This window comes from Helicoverpa armigera, chromosome 9 (genome assembly GCF_030705265.1).
Source record: "Helicoverpa armigera isolate CAAS_96S chromosome 9, ASM3070526v1, whole genome shotgun sequence".
Classification (NCBI taxonomy): Eukaryota; Metazoa; Arthropoda; class Insecta; order Lepidoptera; family Noctuidae; genus Helicoverpa; species Helicoverpa armigera.
This window is the reverse complement of record NC_087128.1, coordinates 3,056,745-3,067,770: the sequence shown is the minus strand read 5'-3', so window position 1 is coordinate 3,067,770 and position 11,026 is coordinate 3,056,745. Positions and strand designations below refer to the sequence as shown.

The 11,026-nt window shown below is 37.1% G+C and overlaps 2 protein-coding genes across 2 annotated transcripts; both read right to left on the bottom strand.

The window, feature by feature from the left end:
* Window positions 1–729: 729 nt before the first annotated feature.
* LOC126053429 (15-hydroxyprostaglandin dehydrogenase [NAD(+)]-like) lies at window positions 730–6,226 on the bottom strand. Its single transcript, XM_064036146.1, has 6 exons — window positions 6,113–6,226; window positions 3,431–3,645; window positions 2,629–2,865; window positions 2,065–2,238; window positions 1,320–1,474; window positions 730–963 (listed from the first exon to the last, which is right to left on the bottom strand). Exons 2-6 carry the CDS (start codon window positions 3,524–3,526, stop codon window positions 813–815), a joined length of 813 nt encoding a protein of 270 aa, XP_063892216.1. The 5' UTR covers window positions 3,527–3,645; window positions 6,113–6,226; the 3' UTR covers window positions 730–812.
* Window positions 6,227–7,572: 1,346 nt separating this feature from the next.
* On the bottom strand, window positions 7,573–10,458 carry LOC110378721 (alcohol dehydrogenase 1). The gene is made up of 5 exons (XM_021338097.3): window positions 10,047–10,458; window positions 9,573–9,821; window positions 8,907–9,080; window positions 8,461–8,600; window positions 7,573–8,105 (listed from the first exon to the last, which is right to left on the bottom strand). Exons 1-5 carry the CDS (start codon window positions 10,341–10,343, stop codon window positions 7,952–7,954), a joined length of 1,014 nt encoding a protein of 337 aa, XP_021193772.3. The 5' UTR covers window positions 10,344–10,458; the 3' UTR covers window positions 7,573–7,951.
* Window positions 10,459–11,026: the final 568 nt, after the last annotated feature.

Sequence of the window (11,026 nt, the reverse complement as noted above, 5' to 3'; positions counted from 1 at the left end):
ATGTGTTTTTGTTGGGAAGATGAAATGGTGGAATAAACTTCCCATTTGGTACCTAACATACATTCAAAGCCAGATATCAATATTCAAGTTATGCAACAGTAATTTTTGGGTCAAGTTCTAGAAGGTACCTCACTTAATGTCAAACCAAATTATGTCGCATAAAGGTACAATTTATACAATTTTGAAGAACCTTGGCCGAGTCATAAGAGGTCATTCAACGGCCTAGACATAGCTTTAAAATGAAAATGAAAAAACAAATCGCTAAGTAAGTATTACGAAGGTCAGTTTGTGGGTATTTGCATAAAAATTCCAAGTTTGAATATAAATCTGCGTACATTAGGTATTGATGTATCCGCTGCCGGTGGAAGTAAAAAATTGCTAATTACTGTATTTTACAAATGTACAGTAAACCGTACACAATTTTATTGTGATCACCATGCCGAGGTCACTGATTTTGACCGCTTTTGTCATTAACATCAACATGATGAATACAATAGCAACAGCGGTTTGTTATTAAAATGAAAATATTCATTCTGTAACCGAATACTTTATTTGGTTGATTAGATTAAAGTTACTGGTATTGTTTCCATACATCATTCAGATGTTCATAACAGCCTAGCTGGTTTAATAGATTGCTAAGTCCATTTTTCTAATCAGGTAGGTACCTACTGCTTGCAATCACGTACGGGGTTCGGCCAAGAGCAAGAGACGTATCTACAATGTTTCTGCTGTCACTGTACCTACTGACTTACCTCACCTAACTAACATATTTTTTAACCTATTTTCTATATCTATGTTCCCTACATCTTTATTTAACTAAATACACCCTGACTCATTATTTCATATGCTTTGGAGACGTTTCCCGTGATATCTTCAGCAGGTCTGTCTGACGTGACCAACCAGGTACTTGCGCTCGCGCCGTGTTTGTATGCGTGGATTAGACCATCAACTGCTGATTGGATTCTGAAAGATTTAAAGAAATAGCATATTAATGACATAATTTCAATCTACATTAATATTAACATACAAAGAAATTATTGTACTTTAGTTATTGTACTTTTATGTGGCCTCTTTTCTTCTGTTGACTGCCCAAACGGTAAGAAGACGTGAAAGAGTAAAGCTACCACAAGACACAATGCAGTCTGTATAAATAACCAGCAAATTTCCTTCTATAAAGTACTGGTGGCCAATAGAGGCCATGGTATCACTACCACCTTCCCCGTACTATTTATTGATTGAAGCCAGCAGTATCTGGCTGGGCCAGTGCAATGTTTCAAAATATGTAAAAAAATGGGATATGAATTCTAATAGGTACTTACGTTTGTAAAGGCAATTTTCCTAAACTACCAAACAGTAGTTCATCAGTCTCTTTGTCAAAGGCTCCCATTTTGGTAGCACTGAACAGACTGGTGTCTGTACATCCAAAGCATAGCGTCAGTACTCTTACTCCTGAACGAGTCGAATGTGGCTCCATCTGGAATTAAGATTATTTTAATCAAGTTCTTTTTTTTTATGAGAAATCATCAAATGATCCCGCACGCTGAATGTTAGCAGTGTGAGAGAGTATCAAACTAAAACCCACGATGTTCCTTCTTAAGCCCTTTATGTACCAATTAATCTTTCGACCAATCCTGCAGCCCCATCAGGTTTTATTGTCAGTTGACTTCTAGCTCCTTACAGTATATATTGTTATTTGAAAGTTAGTAGTACATATTATCCCTGGTATTGACATACCAGGTACCACTACACTATCAAGGTCTTATTTGCAGCATCAAATTATTAAGCATCATTGATAATTAGCTAACATAATAAAGCGATGATTACAATTATACTATTGTACTATGAATGTTATCATAGTGCAAACAAAAGCAGTAACGCCCATCTACAAAACAATAAAGTACCTACTCCACGAGTCATTTATTTGAACATCCATATTATGTAACACCAACAGTATGATAGCTTACTAATAACAAAGGTACCTAAATGTTTGCTGCAGCTGCAGACTTTGGATTAAAATTAACAATACTAGAATAATCTTGCAAAATGAAGTAGGTTGTCACTTACCCCAAGACAATTGCTGAACTGCAACACAGCGCTCTTGGTAGCAGTATACACTGGCAGCAGATGAGCTTGGAACAGCCCCACAATTGAAGAAATGTTTATTATCGTGCCACCTCTCCCGCCCTGGTCTTTACGCATCAGATCAAATGCTTTGAAAGAACTCTTTATTAGGGCAGTCTGGAAAACATATTTATAAACTTAGGTAATTTAGGTATTTTGAACTGAAAGATTTCATATGAAAGTAAAGTTGATAGTGTTGGTAAGCGAAAATAATTCAAATGTCTTGTCTTTCAATGTCTTGTCTTGCTATGTCTTGTCTCCCATCGCTAGACAAAATAGTAGGTAATTCTCACTCATTAAGAAATTTATCGCATAAAACGAAATTTCCCATTTACGAAGAATAATGTTGAGAACACAAAGAAGCATAGCAGGGGGAGAGAATGCGTCAGAAATCTCAAAAAATGTAGGAAAGTAAGAAAATTTACAACTCGACTGATAGGTATGGGGTAAGTGGATTAACTCAAAGATACTTTATACACTAACTACCAGGTACTTGTTAATACTAACCACATTGATATCAATCTCCTTAAGATACACATTAGGCCTATCATTCATGATGCCAGCGCAGTTGATCACCACATCTATGTACCCGAAGTCGTTCACCACATTGTCGTATACCGCATCCAGTTCATTGGTTGTGACGTCACATTTGTGGAACCTGACTTTGTTTTCTCCATACTTTGTGTTTAGCTCCTCTTCTAAGGCTTTCCCGTTTGTAATGTCTACATCTAGTGCTGCTACATGCTGAAAAATTTAATATTTTTATAACTTAGGTATTATACTATCTCGAAAAACCAAAACAATTTTTTACTTACAAAGAAACCAACATCAATAAAATACCTGAAACTTTCTCCTGACAGAGAAGCCAAACTTCAGAATGCCCACAAACATAGTAACATACTTAAAGGTCATACTTAAAGTACAGTACTTAGGTGCATAGAGGTCAAATTGACATTTCTACTGCATATGTGCAACTGCATGGGGTTAAATTATTATTTGACGAGGATGAAACTCCGTAAATTGTATAAAATAAAAATACCACACTCATAATATCGTGTTACATTACAATTGCACAGTAATAAATAGTAGCATCGTGTGATAGTGGTATCAGGAATAAAGGTAAAAATATTTTTTACCTAGCTTTAAAATTAGGTACTTACATTTAGAAAATTCAAAATTAAGAAAAATAACTCTATTCTATTATTGAGAACCTCTATTTTTGGGGAGTTGGTTAAAAATACATTCGTAATTGAATAGCCTCATCCATTATTAAATAAATATAAAATATAAAAAAAAATACTCCACTAACCTTCGCTCCTTCATCCAAAAATGCCTTCACCATCCCAGCTCCAATCCCCGCGGCCGCCCCCGTCACAAAAAATACTTTATCTCTGATCTCGAACATGTTTACTACCACGCGAACACAATGATGACTGACGAACTCCGCAGTCTGCACCTAAGCCCTATTAAATGTCATTAGATGATCCAAAGGCCGATTGCAAACGAAACCGCAACCCGTCGACCCTGCCGGCAACCGAAAAGTGGGAAATATTGGTCGAAAAATATTCGTCACGACATAGCACATAATATGTAGATACGTGGGGATACTTTAAAATCGGTTTGTCCAAAGTGATTAATTTTGGGTATAATTTAGGTGGTCACCAAAAATATTTTTAAGACTCTAGGCTGAGGCACCAAATAAAATAAACAACTCCAAAAAAAATAAATTGACTTTATTAAAAGGGCACTTAAGTATATAATATTATGATCCAAAAAAAATAAAATAACCTCAGAAAAATCGCAAATCTCGCACAAATATTATTTTTGGTTCCCAAAATGGATTAATGGTCACCAAATTCTATCCAACTAAAAGATTAATATTACTACCAAAAATCAAAGTTAGTGACGAAAACGAATCGCTGCAAAACCGACTCCACGTAGTCTTGTCTGCCCTACCCCTAGAGTGCAATTCAAAACCGCGTAGGCGCGGAGGGCGAGGCGGCCGAGCTGAGGCGCAGGTAGTTTAAGGCTCGCCGCCGCGGCTGAGGCTGGCCGGCTGAGCCGGCCAGCAAGCCGAAGCTGCGGTGGTGAGCGTGAAAACCATCTGCGACGATAAGCTCGCATGGGACCGCCGCCGGAGCCCCGCAGTGCCGGAGCCGTGACAGAAGCCATGCTTGCTGCATGTTGCGTGCTTACATTTTAAACGTACTGAGTTACACACAAATTCATATAACAATAAATAAGCGACGTACGTTTGAGAACCCTAGTATATTAATTGGTATTTGGGAAATATTCTAGCGATCGTTAGCTTTTTTAGTCTAACAAAAATGACCAAATTAGGAGTCATGGTATTACATAATTGGTAACATCTAAGTAGTGACAATATATAATATTTGGTCTAAAGTGTATTTTAAAGGCGTCCATATATTTTTTTAGTAGTCAATAATACGAAAAAATGGTTTTATCTAATAATATTTTTGGAAACGTTATTTGGTGACCATTTATCCATTTTGGTAACCGTTTAGAATTTTTTTGGTAGTAAAATAGGTACTTTTTTGGGTGGCGTTTAAACACAAGCCATTAATTTTAAGCTTAAAATCAAAATCAAAATTCGTTTATTCAAACTTGGTTGCAAAACAGCACTTTTCGAACGTCAGAAATTTACAATAGACCGCCTCCAAAACGCCCGCCCTTCACCACATCCTATGTGTTTTTGTTGGGAAGAAGTGGCGCAACTAACTCCCCTGCAGCTATTGAGCTATTGAGGAGTCCTATTTAATTGCCCTTTTTCCTGAAGTTGGTAACTCTATTTTTTTTGCCGCAGCTCAATGGAATAATATCACCGATTAGAAGTCGTCTTGACTGGGTCGTAAGGTGGTTTGGTGTGTAGAACACCTAAGATCTTGAAGTACTTATTCTAGTGTTTGAATTGCGATAGTCTGATTACAAAAGCTACCTATATACATAAGTATAGTTTCTAGGTACAATTCATTGTTGTGTATTATTTAAAGACAAGTAATTGTTGATTCAGATAAATAGAACAGAGATATCATAAAAGTTAATGTAAACTGTACTGGAGTGGGAATAAATGGATAATAATTGCGAAAAACATGACATGTGATATGTTTATTTAGTATCTAGTTATTATGTAGTTTGAAAGAAACATATTGCCACATAAACGAACCAAATAATGGTGACCATTTATCCATTTGGTAACCGTTTAGAATTTTTTTGGTAGTAAAATAGGTACTTTTTTGGGTGGCGTTTAAACACAAGCCATTAATTTTAAGCTTAAAATCAAAATCAAAATTCGTTTATTCAAACTTGGTTGCAAAACAGCACTTTTCGAACGTCAGAAATTTACAATAGACCGCCTCCAAAACGCCCGCCCTTCACCACATCCTATGTGTTTTTGTTGGGAAGAAGTGGCGCAACTAACTCCCCTGCAGCTATTGAGCTATTGAGGAGTCCTATTTAATTGCCCTTTTTCCTGAAGTTGGTAACTCTATTTTTTTTGCCGCAGCTCAATGGAATAATATCACCGATTAGAAGTCGTCTTGACTGGGTCGTAAGGTGGTTTGGTGTGTAGAACACCTAAGATCTTGAAGTACTTATTCTAGTGTTTGAATTGCGATAGTCTGATTACAAAAGCTACCTATATACATAAGTATAGTTTCTAGGTACAATTCATTGTTGTGTATTATTTAAAGACAAGTAATTGTTGATTCAGATAAATAGAACAGAGATATCATAAAAGTTAATGTAAACTGTACTGGAGTGGGAATAAATGGATAATAATTGCGAAAAACATGACATGTGATATGTTTATTTAGTATCTAGTTATTATGTAGTTTGAAAGAAACATATTGCCACATAAACGAAGCAAAGCGCTGAAACTTACCGGAACATGAAAAAATACAATAAAAACCTAATCTCCTTAGGTATTTCAATTGTTACATTTTGCAAGTTTAAGATAATAATATTTACATACCTACTTACTAAGCCTATGTTGACTTCAACCACAAAAATATTACGAACACTGTTTCCCACACATAGACATCATACTATTTAAACTTATAGCACTAAATGTTACATAAGTAATTTCGGTTTAGAACGCACACTAAGCTTAGTGCACAAAAAACACCCACATCCCACCGAGTCAAAAATACATCTGAGCCAAAACAAAATGCGTCCGTAAAAACGAACTCTTTAGCAAGTTAACCGCAAAGTAACATAACCCTGTGTACTTATTTCACATGCACAACATAATATTCTAGTACATAAATTAGCTGCGCTAAGTATACTGCTTTCCATCCATTGACATATTCGGGGGAAAAGCATACTGCTTCATCATATGTAATAAATAAATGATGATGATCCCCTCCTAGCCTATTATTGTCCATGGTGGCTGTTCTGTTCTCATATAAGATCAGCCAAATACTATAGTGCACAAGCATTTGCGCGTACACAAGTGGGTGCCGATGGGACGGCAATCCGATAAGACCGGAGAGAGAACAGGGACAGGACCGAGATCTACGTGCTGTCCAATGCCACGCTATGGTCACTAAATACTTGTGATGGAGAAGATAAAATTAAAAAAACATAGTAGGTATATCTGTCTGTAATGGACTAGGTTTCAACAGAATAACAAAGTCGACCGTGACCTAGATTTTATTTTGTATGATAATAACGTTTTTATTTAAATATTTAATTTTACTATATTCTGGTTATCGTGTGCTAATTACAGTTTGTTTTCAAGTTTTGAACTCACATACCTACTTTATTTTGACGTCATTATGACGAAATGATAAATCTTGGCAAGTTTTCTTTCCAAATCTTCGACAAATGAATGTGATTTTCTTAACTACTTCATAAGTGTATAGTTAGTTTGTTAGCATACCTATAGGTAACCAGCAAACCACAAAATTCTTAAGATCATCGCGTTATTGGATATCTAGTAAACCGCTTTGCTGTTTTGGATAACTGAAGGCTGGCTTGTATTTAAACCCCATCAACCCCAAACTCCAGCGAGGCCTGAGAGGTCCAAGGCTTGCCGGGGCTGTGGGATAGTTCGAATGAGATACCACGGCTCTGGTACATAGAGGGCTGATGGGTTTTAGTCAGTCAGAGTCTGACACGCCCTCACGCTGTTAACCCTCAGTGGGAGGGGCATTTGATTATTTCCCATAAAAAAGTCACTTTAAATTCCAGGTACTTCGACAATAGACCTCTAGTTTTTTTTTTGGAAAATGGGAGGGGAGGTCCATATTCAGCAGTGGATGTCAAAGTCACTGAGATCATGATAATGAAATATGTCGAAGTTCTTCCAAATCTCATCCTATAAGACGTACCTTAGATCTGTGTAGGTACGTATAAAACCACAAACATTGATATACTTTTGATAGTACCACAAACAATCATCTATTTATGTTGACAATAAAACACTCTTGAAGAAACAAAAGGTTTAATCTGCTTTTACTACACAATAATACCTTAATGTGGACAAAATTAACATCTTTGGCAGTAGTGTTGCCCGGATTACTGGGAAGAGGCAGACACTCCATGTAGGTAAAACATTGGTACTCAGCTGCATCTGGTTAGTCAACAAATTGGGAAAAAGATATGCAGATGATGCTCTCTCAAACGAGTCACCCTGGCAGTCACACAGTGGTAAGCTCGCTAACTGCGGGCCGTCTGCTAATTTATGCTGCCTATGTAAAGTGTTTCTAAAGAGCAACACTTTAAGGTCCATATTTGAATTATTTGTATTATTTTTGCTGGATGGGAGCGGAGTCCTTCATTTGTGCTACCTTAATGAGATTATGACGGTTCATCGCATCGGAGTTTCAAAACTGTGGGTACTGTAGGACTTCTTGACAATGTAAGTTATATCCTCGATTGGTTTGGCATCTTTTATAACCCATATACTCCCACTGCTGCCATGCTTGAAGATTTCGATGATGGCTCGAGCAGCTGTCCTCGGACTGCAGAGATAATGGAATACGTTAATTTATCAAAATTTGTGACTCCTGAGCGCGGTAGTGTCAAAGAAGTGTCACAACATCATTCTTTGCGATTTACGTAGCACCAACTAACAGCGCTTTTTCACTAGCAAATTTTTGTCGCGTCTACCAAAGCCGAGAACATTTTCATGCAATATTCCACCTAATTTGTGTGTTGAACCTAATTTAAATAAACTATTGTTAACCCAATGGAATTTTGCCCCCCTTTTCTAACTTTAGGTCCAATTTTCAGCACATTTGATCTCTAATTAACCGGACATGAGTAATACCTGTTTAATATGTTATTGATTGTACATAGTGAACGAAAGTTACGCACCATTGGTTACAACACGGACTCATAATGGTAGAAAATCTGGGTTCCGATTCGTGTTGAGATACATTTTCGTATTTAGGATCGCTTGCTTCATAACAGACAGTTATCACACGAACACCAGTTCTACGAAAGAATTCGTCATTCTGAAAAAGATTATAGAAATTTAACACTCGTAGTAGTTGGCACCATACTTAGTATATTGTTACCGAGGATTCGTAGAATACGTAGATTTTGCTGAATGAAAACATTGCGCAAAATTGACTTTAATTCACGAGTGAGACAAAGCATGTCCGGGTCGGGATTCAGAATCTGCACTCAGCAAACATAAGCATGCTTTCCATTTCAATAAACTCAGTTTTTTTTATAATTAAGCATTCCATAGCATTCGCATTGGGGTCCTTGCTACATTTGTTTCCAAAAGAAGCATCATAGTTTGAAAATTCACTTACGCCTAAGCCGATACACATAGTCATAACCGAATGTTTTGTAGATGTATTCTCCGAAGTCAACGGTGTGGGACATAGAGAGAATGCAGAAGAAATGTTTATAATAGTGCCTCCTCTTCCATATTTATCCATACGCATAAGATCTAACGCCGTCAAATTACCTAATACGAGGCCAGTCTGAAAATACAGAATATATTTTTGAGATTAGGCAAGGCACATCTATAAGGCGCATAGGTACGAGAAGATTGTGAAAACTATCTTTGAACTAGGTATAAATGCAGGGAAGCAAAATTGGGCTGCCGGATTGTTCGAAGGAAATACTGTGGCCTTCATCAGAAGGGCAAAGCCATCCCTGTGTGCGAAGAATGCAGCACACACATGCGCCAAGGAAATAGGGGCGCCAGGTGGTAACGGTAACGATCTTGAATCTATTTGGATTATTGTAACATTTGAGATAGGCACGTTTTAAATGCAGCCCCACTGTGGCTACGCCCATGCGTTTATTGGCTGCACGACTGGTATGATTCGTTTTAGATCGAAGCGGCAGTCGCACGTGCAGTCGCCCTCAGATATCGACTGTTTTCATGCAGCCGCTGCAGGTGACTTTTGCCACCAGTACAACAAGTATTTCAAGTTTTTTATTTATAGGTAATCTGGCTAGATGATCACCGCAATTGTGTTTCTTTCTTCGCCAGACTGCTGTTGACACAAATTATTATTCATTAGTTCAGCGTCATTGATTACAACGAAGGTTTCGTTTTTATCACACAGTATTTCCTGATATCTTCCCATAAGTTGATGTACGTCTGTGAAATCGCAACTTATAAACTTCACTTTATCTTTTTCACCATATTTATGGTTCAACTCGTATTGTAATGCTAGGCCGCTTCTTTCATCGATGTCCAAACTTGTCACATTCTGGAAGATAACAGTGACAATTACACATAGGATACTGTTATTAAAAATATATATATAATTTTAAAATAAAGCTGCTCTAGCCAACACGCAAGCCCAGAGAGGTAAGCCTAGGTACCTTTGAGCAAATTCATTGCTCCTAAATTAATCCCCAGCCTGGGGAGGTCTTTGTCCAGCAATGAACGTTTCTCAGCTGTGACGACGAACCTTCTGATTTCTACATCTTACCTTCACACCTTGTTCCAATCCAAACCTCACAATATGTGCACCAATTCCCCTGGTACCAGTAACGAGCATAACAGCACCATTCCAGTCATACATACACGATCTATAAAAGTTTTCCTGAATACAAGAAACTAATCCTATTTTACTGAACAGTAATTTTTGATAAACCTCTTGAGGGCAGACCACTTTTGTGTTTGTCTGGTGCGACCGAGATCTTCGCAGGCATAGTTGCTTTTTATTCTGTAGCAGATTATTTGTGAGGCAGTAACGAGTTAGCGTCGCGTATCTCCCGCGATCCATATACACAGAAAATAATAAAGCATACGATTTTATTAATGAATTTTGTTTTTTTTTATTTATTTACAAAATTTTACAGACCAACCACTTTACGCCATAATCGTTGGCCGTTCCACAATGCCACAATGACTGACAGTGATTGCTACAGAATGCAAAGTTATTTTATGACAATTATATTTTTCTGTTTTCTAGATTCTAGATGCAGAGGACACAATAGGTTGTTACGATCTCTTTTCGTAAGAGCCGAGGAAAACCCGAGCTATAGATAGTTCAACTCAGATTTGCGCGCGGCCCTATGTGTGCGTCGGCTTGTAAATATACAACTTTCATTCGTGTGACAGTGACGTCGTCCGAGGATGACGTGTTCTTATCGCTTTTTGTTATGGGTACAGTCGCTTACGAAAATACTAGTTATTCACGGAGAAATTATTATGGAGAAACAACGAAAAATATAGTTTTTCATTATTTTCGTCTTTTCAAATTTATATTGACAGTATCTAAGAAATGAATGAGGTGAAATATCTAAGATGATTTAAATACTCCTTACATATTTTCTAGCTCGGGGTACGCAGACAATAAATATAATAATGTACCTAAACAAAATGTGTGGGGAATTAAAAAAAAATATATTGCTTCGCATAATGTCGACCAAAATAAGACGGAAATAATGAAACTCATAAATGAAC

What these genes read in the sequence shown, in the direction of transcription:
- LOC126053429 (XM_064036146.1), bottom strand. Translation starts at nt 3,526, where the DNA reads ATGTTCGAGATCAGAGATAAAGTATTTTTTGTGACGGGGGCGGCCGCG. An exon ending in AGGAGATTGATATCAATGTG is followed by an intron (nt 2,239 to 2,628) that starts GTTAGTATTAAC and finishes TATGTTTTCCAG; the next exon opens with ACTGCCCTAATAAAGAGTTC. An exon ending in AGTTCAGCAATTGTCTTGGG is followed by an intron (nt 1,475 to 2,064) that starts GTAAGTGACAAC and finishes TCTTAATTCCAG; the next exon opens with ATGGAGCCACATTCGACTCG.
- LOC110378721 (XM_021338097.3), bottom strand. Translation starts at nt 10,343, where the DNA reads ATGGATCGCGGGAGATACGCGACGCTAACTCGTTACTGCCTCACAAAT. An exon ending in GATTGGAACAAGGTGTGAAG is followed by an intron (nt 9,822 to 10,046) that starts GTAAGATGTAGA and finishes GTTATCTTCCAG; the next exon opens with AATGTGACAAGTTTGGACAT. An exon ending in CTATGTGTATCGGCTTAGGC is followed by an intron (nt 8,601 to 8,906) that starts GTAAGTGAATTT and finishes AATCTTTTTCAG; the next exon opens with AATGACGAATTCTTTCGTAG.